This window comes from Ochotona curzoniae, unplaced genomic scaffold (assembly GCF_017591425.1).
Source record: "Ochotona curzoniae isolate NIBS_2020 unplaced genomic scaffold, NIBS_Ocur_1.0 contig_2469, whole genome shotgun sequence".
Lineage (NCBI taxonomy): Eukaryota > Metazoa > Chordata > Mammalia > Lagomorpha > Ochotonidae > Ochotona > Ochotona curzoniae.
In genome coordinates, this window is record NW_024465471.1 from 1,078,328 (window position 1) to 1,095,431 (window position 17,104).

Genomic DNA, 17,104 nt, shown 5'->3' on the forward strand with positions numbered 1-17,104 from the left:
AAGTATAAATGGGCACTAAAAATTGTGGAGAATCTCTATTATGAAAAAACTATGCATGGGTTTAAAAATTTTTTTGCAACAATATAAACACATTTTAACTCAGCTTCCTACAAACTTCTTATAATGCCCTAACTTAAAGTTCTACTAAAAAAGCCCTAGGAAATTGTTGAAATTAAAGAGTTAAAAAAAGATAGGAAAGAAATTACATAAATTATAGTTATATATTTTCTATAATTTAACAAGTGTTTAAAGAACGCAATATAACAAAACTTATATTTCATCCCCTGGCCACAATTTTTATATCCAGATTATAACTTGTACTCAATAAGAAATTATCACATATGGTTGCAAAATGAAAACCAAATCCCATTAATTCTTGCTGTAACATAGGGCTATTGTGTGGCGAAAGTGAAGGTAAACCCACACAGTTGCTTGAGATAGAATAGCCTTGAGACATTTTTATAGAGTAGTGCTCTCATAGCTACCTTCAGCTAGTGCTCAGGGCTCTGCACAGGCTGTGTTGTATTGCAAAGAAATGCACACTGACCACGAAGTTAGACAATCAGTGAATCCTCAGCTGCACTGCTCATGAAATGCTATTTTTTCTTACAATCCCAAAGATCAGAAATAAACTACCAGTGTCTGGAATGACTCCGCACTTGCTTCCTTTAGGTCTTAGATTCACTTCCCTTTTCTGCTCTCTGGAGACAGAGCACAGCTGTTCAACATCCTTTATAAAACTGTTTTGTTCTAGAAGCTTCCCAAGGGCCATTACTAAATGTGAGAAATATTGGGAAGACCATAGCAGATTGGTATATGAGTCATTTTCCATCTGCATATGGTTAGATGCATTTATAACACGTTTTTAATCAAATAAAAAGGCAAAATAAAGCATTTAATTATTTTTTTACTTTACTCTTTTTAATTTGTTTTTACTTTTTTACTTTTTAGTTTATCTTTTATCCTGATATTTAAGAGAGTAGGATTGACTTCTCAAGATGATGCTGTTACGGTGCCTTGGCTATTGTCCTTCTAAGTTCTTGTTTCAAAATGTCATGGTTCAAACAAAAGCTTTCTCTAGAGCTCCCTGTATTTCTAAATTACAGAATGGGCATAGTTCTGGCTAATATGCCCAGTAGTTTCCAAGTGTTAAAAATCCCTTTTCATCTTCAAAATCCCAAACTCTCACTGGTATTCATGATAAAGAAAACAGAAGGAACGAAAATAGGAGGGAGATCTCAGGATTCAGCCAGTAGTTAATCATAGGATAGACATATCCAGGCGCACATGGAGGATGTGGCAGGTACACTGGAGTCCACAGAGGACATCTGGTACCACAACAGAAGATGGAGGACAGAACAAATCAATCAAATACCCCAGGCAAGTGTCGGCAGTGAACATCTGGGCAAACGGAGACACTAAGGCAGACTATATCAGCCAGTGGAGTCTGGAAAGATTTCATCGTGACTGGAATGGAAAGATTGGCAACAATACAGTATTGTTGAACTTTCAAAACCACTTGAGCAGGACCCTCAGAGCATGCCCCAATTGGGGACTTTGGGATGGTTAGGAGTTTGGGTGTGGCTTCTCACCTTATCTCTCCCCTTCCCCCAGATATAGGAAGGAAAGAAGAGAATGTGAAAACAATGGTCTCACCCACTTTCCTTTAGTCCTTGACACTTTGCACCCTAACCAAATATGTAAAAATTATCAAAAAATAAATTTTATGCAAGAAAAAAGTGAACAAAAAGTAAAAATAAAAATAGCTTAGATCAACAACAACAACAAAAGAAATGCTATGGTTTGCAAGTGGTGTAACGAGCTGTGGGAAGGAAAAGCCTCTTCAAATGGATTTGCTCTCAGCCTAGAAAGGCTTGTAGTCTGGTTTATAATCAAGTGCTGTTTTAAACAGTTCATGGGGCTTCCCAAAGGATCTATTTTCCTTGTAATGAATACACATGAATATAGATGGGCATGAAGAATAAGAACAGTATGAAAAATATAGAATTACCATTTGGATGTAGCTTTCTTCATCTTCTCTGGAAACAGGATTGGCAAAAAATCTCACAGAATTAATACCATTTCTTTCTGGAGACAGAAAGCTGGTTCGATTGCTAAAAACAAAGACACAGACGAGGTCAATGCAATGTCTTACAGCTGCTCTGAGAACCAGCCAGGAACTGACATGGTCCTCATGGGGTTTCAGCCCTCCCCTTCCAGGCACAATTTTCTTCTGGCCAAAGCAGCTCCTGAAGAATTAGAGCCTACCCAGCAGCTCTGTCCCACTCCGGAGCGAATGCTTTCCCATTCACAAGGGCTGCTTTCCCAGACCCTGTGTGTGACAGGGTTCATGAGCTATGTAGAAGCAGACTAAGACACTATATAACTTAGCCAAAAAAAAGTGGTTATTCTTCTGAGAGAACAAAAGAAATACAAGCCCAGGACTCTGAAAAAGATGAGCTGAGACGGTGCAGATAAATTTTGTTCACTAAGTTGGCTTCTGGAAATTACGTTGGTACCAGTAGCTCTGTTTGTTGGGACAACAGTTCTCTTCACCCAAAGAAACCTGTTGATACTATAGTTGCAGCATATAAATAGATTCAGAAGCTGTGGCACAGCTTTAATGGACTGAGGATTTTATAACAAAGAGCCCTGCAAAGACAGAGGAATTGGCAGATGTGAAGATAGAAGTAGATGTGAGAGGTAGAGAGAGTACATCCTGGATTCCCAACAGCACTTGAGTTCATGCACCAAATAGAGTGGGGACTTCAGTCATATTCCTCCCTTACTTTGGCTTATGATAGGTCAAGGGGGCTTTAACTGCAATTAATCTCTTAAAGAGCTCTACCTATCAGCTAAGGTGTCTGAGCTGGATGAGGTCATTTTCAAGCAGAGACTTACCAAGGCACGGTGTGGGTCCTGCTTAGAGATGCATGCTCTCGGATGGTTGTGAGGTTTCGCAGATCCAAGGGAGGTGGCCGTGCTACAATACAGTGCACAATAGCCAGTATGATTAACTTTCAGTACAAGGGCAGAATCTAAAGACTTACACAAACCTATGACATTCTACTTTCCTGACACATCAAATCTCAAACTTATCAGGAGACATCGATGATGAGTGAATTTTACTGTCTAATCTGCCCTGTCTGATCGGCTGCTCATTTGCCAACTTAACTCTATTTCCCTTGCTAACTGAGGCCTTCTTGGATCTCCACACAAAATCAGGTCCCACATCATGGGCTCCTGTATGGATCTCTCACAGAACTTCTACCAACCTGTGAATATTTGACTATGGTTATTTGGATCCACAGTATGCTCTGAGAGGACAGACATTTTTCTGGCATATTCATTGCAGTAGCCTTATTATCTACAGAAGCACTTGCTCCTCAGTGACCCATCTGGATGCTTTAGTATCTCCTTCTTTTGTGGAACTACATAGGTAGAGACTAATTCTCCTCCATGTCACCAGAGTCTAGGCAACCTTCTTGCTGCTCATTTGATTTTCCAGGAGTCTTGGACCTAGGTTCAGCTGCCTGGATAGGGTGTGTGAGTCATGCGGACTCTGGGGAAGAGTTCTGTGATGGCAACAGAACATTCTGATGTCAGTTCAACGTACAAACTGCCTTCTGATCTCACCGTCTGCCCACTTTGGCCTGGGCTCCAGGTTTCATCCCAGAGCTCATCTTACTTGACCTAAGTGTCCACCTTTGTATCAACCATGGAATCTTCAACATTGAGTCCATCAAATGTCTCTCTACCAAAGCGGTTCTTATAAAACCCACTGTTCAACAAAGATTGATCACTAGTCACATGTAGCTAATTATGTAAATTTATTCAAGTTAAGTGAAACTTAAAATTCAATTCTTCAATTACACTAGCCACATTTCAAGTATTCAACAGCCATATCTCCATCATCCAAGGAAGTTTTGTTGGGCAGCATTGCAATAGAAAATGAACTGAGCAAAACAGTAATACCCACTTTAAAATTTACAGGCTCTGGCGAAATAATTGCTAACCAGAATGAGCAGTAATTTCTTCTGTACCTCATAAGACATGGTCTGCTCTTCTATTTAATACTGACTTCATAATTCTTTTTCTTCACATTATTCTTTTTTACACATGTATCTTCCTCCCTCACTGGCTGAAGGAGTATCCTTGTTCCCATACCTTTACATCTCACCTAGTACCTGGCTCAATACCACACACACACACACACACACACACACACACACACACACACAGAGTAAATGTGCAAGTGGAGTTCGACTCCAATGCAAGGAAGCATGAGCAGGGGATTCAGAGCCACGGCTATTTGAATTGTTAGCTTTTCCAACAAACAAAAAGAGGTAAGAATGGATCAGATTGTTATGTTGTGGATTTTCATTGGAGGGGATGATATTCTGCCAGCTCTATTTTCAGACCAGGGATGGTCTCCCAAGGAAACTGTTGAAACTATCTGGACAATAAGAGGCTGGACCCTATGCATGGTACATGCCCGCAATGAAGGAATCAGGACTGGATATGAACTGTACTACTCCAACAATATGGAGGAATCCAACATGGGGTGAGGGCACGGGGAGGGGTTGGAGAAATCACAGAGCCTATGAAACTGTGTCATAAAATGGAATAATAAAAAAAAAGAGTGGATCATATGGAATGTCAGAAATGACAGTTATTGTAACAAATGCCTTCTGTTAATCACACAGTCTGTTTAGTAGATCACAGAAGCTGCTTGTAGTTAATGCAGACTGTTCATTATTGACGTCCTAGGCCATCCTCAAACTCCTCTGATAATGGCACATACAGAGCAGTGAGTGTAATCACATCTGAAACTAAACAATTGATGTCCAAGCCCATTCACGGCTGCCTTACAGAAGGCTGGCATTATGATTTCATTCAAATGTTGTGTAAATGAACAGATGTCAGGTGGCTTCCATTCGGATCCATTATTATTTATTCCTGAGCCTTTGTATTTGGAGGGCCACACTGCCTATAAGTCTCCTGACTCCTTTTATTATGAGAATCTGGGGTAGCAATGTTCCCTAGCCCTTCCCATTCCAACCCAATCCCTTCTTTCTTGCCATTACACTTTTCAGCTGCCATAGTCAATGCCTTACATTTCCTCTGAGGCTTGAGATCTCTATTCACTGGGGGAGGCTCCAAGTTTGCAGGTAGCTCTGGTAGTGGAGTTGAGATGCTTCCTGAGCTCATTGGGATATAGTCATCCTGGTTGCAGTGGGTTCCAAGACTGCTGACAATGGCTTGAGGGCTCATGGGGACATAGCTGTCTTCAGCATGGGCTGAAGATGTGGGGTACATCAGGGAGAACCTGCATGGCTACAAGAGAGTAAGCACAGATTTGAAACCATTTGTCAGTGAGGAAAATTGCTGGAGGACACAGGGTTATGAATATGTACAAATTCTTTAAATCTGTTGAGGTGTCTTAAGCACTTCCAATTAACAGAAGTGTCTAGAGCTGGCAAGGTTCTTATACAACACCAAGTTCAGGAATCCCCAAACAAGTTCAAATAGTCAGGGATTGAAAAAGGAAGAGTTCTCATAGATTCAGACTCCAAGGTAATATAGAGGTCAGGCTTGTTTTGGTAAAACTGAAGCTTAGATGAATCCAGGTACCAAACTTACCAAGTTTAAACTAAGCCGTTTTTCTCGGTGTCTTAAGGATTGGCCTTCTGCATCAACTGCAACAAACAAGCCAGACTGGTGAGAAATGCAATGCATCATCAACAACATCTACACCTTAGTCCCCATGATGCCAGGGCCCCGTGCTCAGCTCCAGAGAGTCAGGGGAGCATAACACATAGTTTCTGAATGCAAAGTGTTCTTTTGAGTCTAGCTGGGAAGTCAAGACACATTACCAAACAGCTTTGGCTCTCTCTGTGAATTCGGGAGAGATACAACAAGGTTTTTTTTTTTTTTGTAAGAATTCATTTATTGTATTTGAAAGGCAGGAAGAGAAGAGAAGAGAGAGAGAGAGATCGATCCTCCATCTGCTGGCTCACTCCTTAAATGGCCACACAGCTGAAGCTAGATCAAACTGAAATGAGGGGCCAGAAACTCCATTCAGGTCACCCACATGGTGGCAGGGACCCCAAGTACCTGGGTCATCATATGTTGCCTCTCAGATGAATTAGCAAGAAGCTAGATCAGAAGTGGAGCAGATGAAATTCAAATTGGTGTCCATACAGAATACCACTAGTAGCTTAACCCATTGCACCACAATGCCAATAAATTATTGTGTCATATTTTGCATGCTTCCTCTGAGCTTAGACATAGTGGAGTCTTTGAGGTGTGCAGGAGGATAGGCTGAAGAGACAATCACATTGTGGGGCACCACTGAGAGCTGTGACCAAGAATTGATGACTCATTTCAGAGTTTAAAATTGTCAGGTGAAAGTGACAAAATTTTAATGTAAAAATTTATCGGTCCAGTGCAGTAGCCTAGCGGCCAAAGCCCTCACCTTGCACACACTGGGATCCCATATATGGGCACCAGCTCTAATCCCAGCGGCCCCACTTCCTATCCAGCTCCCTGCCTGTGGCCTGGGAAAGCAGTGGAGGACGGCCCAAAGCCTTGGGATCCTGCACCCACGTGGGAGACCTGGAAGAGGCTCTGGGCTCTTGGCTTGGGATCGGTGCAGCTCTGGCCATTGCGGCCACTTGGGGAGTGAATCAACAGACAGAAGATTTTCCTCTCTGTCTGTCCTCCTCTTTGTATATCCAACTTTGCAATTAAAAATAATAAAAAAAATCTTTAAAAAATTTACAACAAGTTTTAAGTTGGAAGATGTTGAGAAGGCAAAGAAATATTTCTACTTATTCTGTGAGGCCACCTTCACACTAACATCCAAATTATATGAAGATAATTTAATTAAACCACAAACCAAAATCACAAGTCCCCCAACAATGTGTTAGCAATTTATAGTAACAACTTATTAAAACAATGTACCATGATCAAGTGAATTTTGTTTACTTCTTTATTTCTCTTACTTTATACATACTTTTAAAAATTCTTAAATTTTCATTTGAAATGCAGATTAGATTTACGGAGAGAATGGGAACCTTCTTCCATATGTTGGCTCACTGCCCAAGTGGCCACAATGACCAGAGCTGAGCTGATCCGAATCCAGGAGCCAGGAGTTTCTTTCAGGTCCCCCACATGGGTGCTGGGTCCCAAGTACCTGGGTCATCCTCCACTGCTTTCCTAGGCATGTTAGCAGGGAGCTGGCGGTTAGGCACTTAGGTGATTTCTGCCTGCTGGCTGTTGTGAACAGTGCTGCAATTAACATGGGAATGAAGGGATTTCTTCAACAGAGTGATTTACTTTCCCTTGGCCACACACCCAGAAGTCAGATTGCCGGATCATATGGTAGCTCTACTTTTAGCTTTCGCGGAGCCTCCACACCGGCTTCCACAACAGTTCACAGGGTTTCATGCCTTTTTCTCCATACCCTCAGCAACATTTGCTGCTTTTTGTTATTTCGATAATAGCAATTTTAACTGATACATAATTGTTTGCTTGATTTATTATTCCCTGATAATTAGTGATACTGCAGTTTTTTACACTTGATCTTAGCCAAAAGGCCGAGAAGCAATGCTGCAGTTTTTTAAAAAGATGTATGTGTGTATTTATTTATTTAAAAGGCAGAGTTACAGAGAGACAAGGGAAGATAGAGAGACAGAAGGATCTTACATCCATTGGTTCCCTCCATAACTGGTTTCAATGGTTAGGGCTGGATCACCAGGCCAGAGCCAGGAGCCAGGAGCTTCTTTCAGGTCTCCTATGAGGATAGCAGTGATCCAACCACTTGGCCATCCTCTGCCGCTTTCCCATGTGAATTAGCAGGGTGCTGGATTGGAAGTGAAGGATTCAGAACATGAACTGGTGCCCATACAGCATGCTGGTGTTGCAGGTGGCAGGGTAACCCGTTATACTGCATCACTGACCCCAGTGTTGAGCATTTTTTAATGTGCCTGTCAGCCATTTGTGAGTTCCTTTAAGAAGTGTGTGTTTAATTCTACTGCTAATTTTTGTATTGGATTTTGTGGTTGGTTTGAGTTCCTTATACATTCTGGATATTAATCCCTTGTATAGTATATAGCTCTCCCATTCTGCAGGTTTTTCTTCATTCTGTTGTTTTCTTTGCTGTGCAGAGTTTTTTTCGGTTTGATGAGATCATTTGTCTGGCTTTGCTCTTGTTTCCTATGCTTGTGGGGTCTGATCTAAAAATCCTGATCCAATGTCCATGAGTCTTTCTACTATATTTTCCTCCAGTAGTTTTAAAGCTCTGGGTTTTGCATTTAGGTCTTTAGCCATTTGGAGTTGATTTTTTTTCTATATGGTGACAGATAAGTGTATAATTTCATTCTTCTGTGATATGGATATCCAATTTTTCAAACATCATTATTTAAAAGACTGTCCTTTCTTTCAATGCATCTTCTTGGCATGTTTGCCAAAGATTAGTTCGCTATACATGTTGGCTTGCTTGTACAGTCTTTACTCTGATCCATTGGTCTACTAAATTTGTTTCTATGCCAATATCATGTTTCAATTATGGCTTTCCAATATATATATATATTTTTAAAGATTTATTTATTTATTGGAAAGTCAGATATACAGAGAGGAGGAGAGACAGAGAGGAAGATCTTCCGTCCGATGATTCACTCCCCAAGTGAGCACAATGGCCAATGCTATGCAGATCTGAAGCCATGAGCCAGGAACTTTCTTCCGTGTCTCCCACACGAGTGCAGGGTCCCAAGGCGTTGGGCCGTCCTCCACTGCTTTCCCAGGCCACAAGCAGGGAGCTGGATGGGAAGTGGAGCTGCCGGGATTAGAACCGGCGCCCATATGGGGTCCTGACATGTTCAAGACGAGGAGTTTAGCCGCAGGGCCATGCCGCTGGGCCCTCCAATATATTTTAAATTCAGATAGTGTAATACTTTCTGCTTTGTTCTTCTTGTTTAAGCTTTCTTTGACTATCTGGAGTCTTGTGATTCCACACAAATTTTGATAGTGACTTTTCTGGTTCTATGAAAAATATCATGGAAATTTTTATAGGAATTGAATCTGTAAATCACTTTTTAGTGATATTTATTCTTCTAATCCATGTTCACAGGATATCTTTCCATTTTGTTGTGTTTTCTTACATTTATTTCATCTATGTTTTATAGTTTCCATTGTACAGATCCTTTGTCTCTTTGACTGAACTTATTCCCAGGTATCCTTTTCTCTTATTTATTTGAAAGGCAGATTTACAGAGGAGAGATAGAGGCAGGAACAAAGAAAGATCCTCTATCTTCTGGTTTACTCCCCAGATGGCTGCAATAGCCAAAGCTGGGCCTGTCAGAAGTCAGGAGCCTCTTCTGGGTCTCCCACATGGGTGCAGGGGCCCAAGCACTTGGGTCATCTTCTGCTGTTTTCCCAGGCACATTAGCAGTGAGCTGGATCAGAAGTGGAGCAGCTGGGATTTGAACCTCTATATACATGGGATGCTAGTGTTATGGGTGGAAGTCTTATCTACTATGCCATAACACCAACTATCTATTGGAAATGAGACTGCTCACCGGCATGGTAGCATACTGGCTAAATCCTAGTCTTGCACACCCGGGATCCCATATTGGTGCCTGTTTGTGTCCCAGCTGCTCCACTTCCCCTCCAGCTCCTAGCCACTTGGGGCATACACCAGTGGAAAAAAGATCTCTCTATATATCTGCCTTTCCAATTAAAAACAAAATAGCAACAACAACAAAACAATGAGACTGCTTTCTTAATTTTTTGGATGATTCAGTACTTATTTTTATTTTTTATTATTAATCCACTATTTTTTTGGGATGATTCACTATTGGTGTGTTAACAATGCAGCTGATTATTTTGCATTGACTTTGGATCCCACAACTTTGTCAATGTGTTAGTTCTAATAGCTTTTTGGCACAATCTTTAAGGTCTTCTATCTAAAAGTTTATGTTATCTGCAATTGCTGAAATTTTGGACTCCTCATTTCTATTTGGGATGTCCTTTCTTTCTTTCAAGCAATTTCTCTCTAGTACTTCCAGTACTATAGTAAGTGGTGAAAGTGAGCATATTTGCCTTGTTCCTGATCTCAGAAAGTCTTCAGCTTTCCCCCCATTGTGTTAGCTGGCAGATCCTCATACATGTATGGCTTTTATTGTGTTGAGGCACATTCCTTCTGCACCTAAATTTTGCAGAGTTCTTATAAGGAAGGGATGTTGAATTTCACCAAATACCTTTTCTGCATTTGTTTTCTGTTCTGTTGATGTGGTGTTTTATGTTTATTGATATTTTAGTGTCAAACCACTCTTGTATCCCTAGGATGAATTCTACTTTAAAACAAAGATGTAATGTGTGTGTGCGTGTTTGGAGTGGAAAGTTACAGAGGGAGGAAGAGAGTGACTAAGGTCTTCCATCTACTGGCTCACACCCCAAATGACTACAACGGGCAAGCCTTTGCCAGGTTGAAGTTACAAGGCAAAAATTACATTTTGGTCTCTTATAAGGGTGGTAGAAGCCAAATACTTGGGCCATATTCCACATGGCATGGAGCAGGGGTAACATAACTGGCACTTACACACTTACATACTTTGATATGGGATGTCAGCATTGCATGTGACAGCTGAATCTGCTGTGCCATGACAGCCCATTTGGTATGTTGGTTTTGTTGAGAATTTTTTCCAGGTATGTAAGGCTGCTTCAATATTTGAAAAATCAATTAATTTATCATATCAACAGGTTAAAGGAAAAAAACCCACTTAATCATATCAGTAATTGCAGAAAAAGAAATTCCAAAAATGCAACACTCAATTTCAATAAAGATTCTCAGCGAACCACAAATGAAACTTTCTCAACTTGATAAAGAATAGCTACCAAAAAACAAACCTTATAGCTAACATACTTAACGATAAGAAACTCAAACCTTTCTCTTTAAAATTAGGAACAAAGTAAGAAATCCCTTCTCACCAGCGCTTTTTCACACTGCGCTGAAATTACCAGCTAATGAAACAAGAATATAAGAATAAATAAGAGTATAAATGTTGGGAAAGAAGAAATAAAACTTCCTTTGTTCATAGTCTATGAGTGATCTTCAAAGCATTCATGAAAAATGCACAGCATTATTTAAAAATTATGCATATTTTTAAAATTGCTTTAAATTAAATTTATCTTTTATAACAAATGAAATTTATTGCACTCATACAAGCCTCAGTCAACATTTTAAAATCAGTCAACATAACCCATTCATATTGAAAGACTAAGGAAATAATCACATGATGAAGATGCTATGAGGTTTTCACCACTATCTTTTAATTCCATCTTTCCAAGAAGTTTTAAAGTAGCTTTGAACTTTCCTAAATTCCAGCAGTGAAGAAGTAGAGTTTACAACTAAACCAAATAGAAATCTTATTAGTACCCTCCAAACTGAAATACCTATGTGTAAATGTAACAAAATATGCTTAAGATTTAAAAAAAAAAGCTACAAAATGCTGATGAGCAGATCAAAGAACTAAATAAATGGAGGTATTCCATGTAAGTGGATAGGATCACTCAATATTGTCAATATATGAATTCTTTTCAGTTGGATCAGTAGATTCAGTGCAGCTTCAATCAAAATCCCAGCCAGTTATTTTGTGTATACTGAGGAAATGATTCTAAGCTTTATATGGAGGGGGTATCAGGATGGGGTGTCTCATGCCTGCATCCCAGACGCCAGCCACCATGTGCACGTGGTGAACTGTCCTCGGGCAGCCAGGCACCATTTGCCTCCACCTGCTGGCTGCCCGGCTGGGGAGTTCTGGGGTTTGGTTCTCTGAATCGCTGCTTAAGTAGCTCCAGGTTGAACCCGTTGTGCTTCTGGGATGTGAGTCAATCCTAAAGATTCCCAATGACAGTAACTCTTCCTTTGAAAAACTGGTCATCACTGAACAATGCTGACCAACAAATACCAGTCCATGCAAATTATGGCTAGCGGCTTGTCCATCAGAATCATATCCTGTTACCTGACATGATGATGGATCAGGAGAAGGGTCATATTAAGCAGGGCCATTTCATTATCTAGCACTCGAAAACCATAACTGGGGGTAGATTCTGTGAGGGATGTGTGGACCACACCCTATAGAAATTCTAGCCCCACTAGTTAGCTCAAGAGTTGGGGTGGTGATGGACTAAGCTAGGTGTGACCAAGGAGCCTGCCATCACTCACAGGTAAAGGAACCCACAACAGTCTGGACTGGTCAAGGCAGCAGCACCCGAATGTGCATCCTGAATAGGGTGTGGGGTGGGCCGGGCTGAAACGTTCAAGAACTCATACAAAGCCAAATGGAAGGCCAGACTTCGCCAGAACCTGGCCTAAACCCAATGGCATGTGTGAGAACTGGGACTGGGAGTGGATTAAGTGGAGGAACTTGGGAAACTCCCTAGGCGAGACATAGCTCCAGCTGGTGTGGTCCAGACCGGGGGGTCGGACAAGCTGGACAAAGTGTCTCCAACAGCTGGCTAATGTGTCAATTGGTAATGGAACAGGGTGGACCGGGCATAAGTGAGCAAACCTTAGCCCACAGCGAAACTAGAGACCAGGAGGGAGTACAGGTCATGCCGAGCTAGGCTCTTACACCTACTGGTTTGCATGGGCCAGAAACGCTAAGCCACAGTGTCTAAGGCAGAGGTCAGGACAGGTGAGGGGCTGAGCCAAGCTGAGTCAGAGCCACCACTGGCATGCAAGTGATCTATGGCTGGGAACAGGCCCGGTTGGGGAGCTAAGGGGACACCCTAGCTGGGTTGAGGTTCCCACCAAGGGGCTCGTGGCCTGGAATGGGGGCTGCGTTCTGAACGGGAAATGGTTGTTGTCTCCCTTGGCACAAGTGTGGACTGGGATTGGATGCATTGAACCGGGCCAGACTCCAACACCCTCTGGTGTCCTGCGGGACCAGGGTAGATGTGGGATGGACTAGGCAAGGTCTCAACCCCTGTTGAGCCATGTGTGAGCTGTATGTGGTATGGACAAGCCATGGCTGGGCTGAAACATCCAACAGCAAGGACCAGTTTGGGTTGAAGGCCAGTCAGGAGAGGCCACTGTTCCTGCTAGGACAGGAGGTGAACTGAGTAGGGCTGGCTCATGGACCCTCTGGTATGCCCAAAATCAGGCACTGGGAGAGGTTCTGATGGAGGAGCCTGGGCAACTCCTCTGGCAGAACACAAACCCGGCAGGTAAGTGCAAGAAACATGATAAGAAACAGCCCAGAACAGGCCATGGAAAGTTACCCACTGGCATACATTTGGCATGGGTCGGGGGCAGACCAGACTGAATCTGTTCATGTCATCCACTGGCAAATCCAAGCAGCAGAACAGTGTGGGTCGAGCCAGGTTCGGTCGCGACAATGGCCAGTGCACAATACAGAATGCCAAGGTGAGGTCGCCTGCCCCAGATGTGACTGTAGTGCCCAACCAGCATGCATGAGAACCAGGAAGGGAGGGGGCAGAGCTGGCAGGGGAATAAGGGGTGGTTCCTTTGCTGGACAGCTACTCCCACTGGAGAGCGTGGGCTGGGATGGGGGCAGACCAGACTAAGCAGGGCTACAACACCTGTGCGCCTCATGTGGACTAGATCAGGGAAAAGCCAGGCTGTGCTGATTATTCCTACTGGTGCAAACAAAATTAGTGGGTGAGGGTTGTTTGGGTTTAGCCATAGCATCAGCTGGCAGAAGCTGGCGCTGGGGCCTAGTTCTGTCAAGTCAAACCACAGAAGTACTTGGAGAGAGCACAATCCTGGAGTGGGAGAGACCTGGGAGGGAAAGAGTGGGCTCCTCCCTCTTGGGTTACCACTTCCATGGGAGGGCACGAAAACCAAGAAAGGGGCTGGGGTGGAATGGGGTGTGGGACAGACTGCACTACTGTTACACATACTGGCAAGGCAGGGTAGGGGGTGGGCCTGGTGGGGGTTATTGTGAGTCGCTCCAACTAGACTGCAGCTCCCACTGGTTTATGCGAGGGCTGAGTATGTGCTGGACAGAACCAGGTTGGACTGCACCACCCATTGGTTCCAGTGGAAGTCGGGGCTGAAAACAGAACCAACCCAGTGATCGCAACTACCAGCTGATCATGGCGATGGACTGAGCCGGGCCCTGTACCTGCTAGTACATTCAAGTATCTGGTCTGAGAACACCTCAGACAAAGTTTCTTTGGAGATCTCTCCAACTAAAATGCTGGACTCAGAACCCTAACCAAAAGAGAAGACAGAACAGGTCAATCAACCATCTCAACAATATGTTCGCAGTGAAATACAGGGCAAACAGAGACTCTATGATGGACTATGTCAATCAGTGGATTCTTCAAAGACCTCATAGTGCTTGGAGTGGCAAGATTGGCAGCGATTCATAACTGGTGAACTATCAAAACCACTTAAGCAAGAACCTCAGAGCATACCCTACATCCGGGACCTGGGGTGGGTGGGAAACTGGGTGGGCCTTCTCTCTTAATACCCCCTTTTAAACATGAAGGAAAGAATGTGGAAATAATAGTCTTATCCACTTTCCTATAGCCCTTGAACCTTTTTACCCTAATTAACTATGTAAAGATTGTCAAAAATATAATAAAAAATTTTTAAAAAGGTTTATATGGAGACTCAAAATGTCCAGCATTTTCAATACAATATTGAACGGGAAACAAGTTGAAGGACTGACATTAACTGGTTTCAAGACTTTTATCTCTCAAATTACAGAGATCAAGACTGTGGTATTGGTGAAAAGGCAAACAGAATAATAGAACAGAGCATAGAGCCAAGAAATACATGCACATAAACATAGTCAACTAATCTTGGATAATTCAATGAAGCAAACATAGTGTTTTCTACTAGTGTTTGAACAACTGGAAATCCACATGCAAAAACAAACAAAACAAATCTAGACACAGATCTTCCATTCTAACTCAAAATTGATTGTAGGTCTAAATATAAATTCCAAAACTACAGAACTCGATGGTGATATAGCAGAATGTCTAGGTAACTTATGCTGATGCCTTTCCAGATACAATGCCAAGGGTATAATCCTTATTAGAATTGATATGTTAGACTTCTTTAAAAATGAAAAACTTCTGTTCCTGTGGATAACACTGTTAAGAGAGTGAAAAGACAAGGTAGACTGGGATAAAATATTTGTAAAATACTGTAAGAAACAAAATACAAGAAATTCTTTCCTTAAAAAATATTTAATTGATTAATTAGTTTAAAAGCAGATAGATATTGATCTTCCATTTGCTAATTTACTTGTTAAATGGCTGCATCAGCTGGGGCTGAACTAAGGCAAAGCCAGGAACCAGGCAACCCACATGAGTAGCAGGGACTCAGCTACTGGAATCATTTTGCTCTGCTTTCCAGGTATATTAGCAGCTTGCTGGATCAGAAATGGAGTTGCTGATTCAACAAGAACAAGGAGAACAACCCTAGTTAAAAAAAAAAAAAAATAGGCCTGTAAATCTTAAAAGAAACCACCCAAAAGAAGACATCCAGATGGAAGACAAGCATAAGATGCACCAAATCACAAGCCACCAAGAAAATGTGGGGCCAGCATTATGACTCAATTGGTTAATCTTCTGTCTGCAAGCACCGGCATTGCATATGGGTGCCAGTATGTATCCCACCTGTTCCAATCCAGCTCCCTGTTTGTGGCCTGGGACCCTGCACCCACATGGGAGGGCTTGAAGAAGCCGCTGGCTTCAGACTGGCTGAGCTGTGGCCATATGGGAACCTGGGGTGTGAACCAGTGGATGGAAGATATTTCTCTCTGTCTCTCCTTCTCTCTGTAAATCTGCATTTTCAATAAAAATAAATTTTTCAAAAAAGGAAAATGGCGCAAATTAAAACAAGGAGCTACCACTGCACAGCTACAAATGGCTGAGAGCAGAGCACTGACAACATCAAATGCTGGAGAGGATTTCTCATTTCAGCAGATGTATTCCATTTATCCAAAACAACTGAAAGCTTATCTTCAGACAAAAGCCTCCAGATGACTATTTACAGCAGCTTTATTCATAATTCCCAAATGGGGATGCAACTATGAGTCCTCCAGCAGCACTTAACAGCACTGTGGGGTATTCAGACAATAGAATATTTTTTTCAATGTTAAAAATACACGAACTATCAACCTGTGAAAATCAAAAGTAATCTCAAATGCATATTTCTAAGTGAAATAAACCAATCTGAAAAAGTCAAATCCCATATAATCCCAACCATACGAAATCTGGAAAAGTCAAGAAATAAATTAGAAAAAATAGGTAAAATGAACAAATTCCTCGAAATAAAAATATAGTAATCTAAAGAAACAACACAAGAAATAGAAAATCTTAATACTTAATACTTTCAACTAAAAAAATTGAATTCTTAATTGAAAAATCTTCCAAAAAGCAAACTTCAAGCCCAGAGGTATTTATGTAAGCTGTAATAATGGATTAAGATAGAAAATAATATTAAGTGTATGTTACCTTTTCCAGACAATTAAAAAGATGAAAAGCTTTATAGTTTTCATTGTTAGGTCACAACAATATTTTTACCAAAGCTAGACAAAGACATTGTGAGAAAAATAATTATAGGCCAACTCTTTCTACTGAGTACAAATTTTTTAAAGTCTAGAAAAATGAGTGTAACAAACCTAGCAACTTATGAAAAGCTCCCTATCATGATAAACTTGAGTTTATTCTAGGAATGTAAGATTGGTTTAGCAGGGTTGGTGCTGTGGATAAACAGGTTAATCCTCCACCTGCAGCACTGGCATCCCATACGGGCACTGGTTCATGTCCAGGATTCTCTACTTCCCATCCAGCTCCCTCCTTATGGCATGGGAAGGCAGAAGAGGGTGGCTCCACTCCTTGGGCCCCTGCACCTATGACCCATGTGGGAGACCTGAAAGAGGCTCCTGGTTCCTGGCTTTGGACTGGTTCAGCTGCAGCCATTGCAATCATTTGAGGAATGAACTAGTGGAGGAAGATATATCTCTTTGTAAATCTGCCTTTCAAATAAAAATTAATAAATCCTTAAAAACAAAAGATTGATTTAGCATTCAAAAATCAACCAATACAGTTCTTTGCA

General features: G+C 41.7%; 1 protein-coding gene across 6 annotated transcripts in view; it reads right to left on the minus strand.

Moving 5' to 3' along the window:
* Window positions 1-17,104, minus strand: part of GAB3 (GRB2 associated binding protein 3) — a 78,628-nt gene that overhangs the window by 19,470 nt on the left and 42,054 nt on the right. For 5 of the 6 annotated variants that reach the window (XM_040974646.1, XM_040974644.1, XM_040974647.1 and 2 more), the window contains 4 exons: window positions 5,644-5,699; window positions 5,118-5,337; window positions 2,902-2,983; window positions 2,012-2,114 (listed from right to left, as the gene is read on the minus strand). In XM_040974646.1, the coding sequence (XP_040830580.1) occupies window positions 2,012-2,114; window positions 2,902-2,983; window positions 5,118-5,337; window positions 5,644-5,699 (461 nt within the window). Of the gene's footprint in view, window positions 1-2,011; window positions 2,115-2,142; window positions 2,984-5,117; window positions 5,338-5,643; window positions 5,700-17,104 lie in introns of those variants that run through there. The other variant, XM_040974649.1, reaches the window with a different exon arrangement.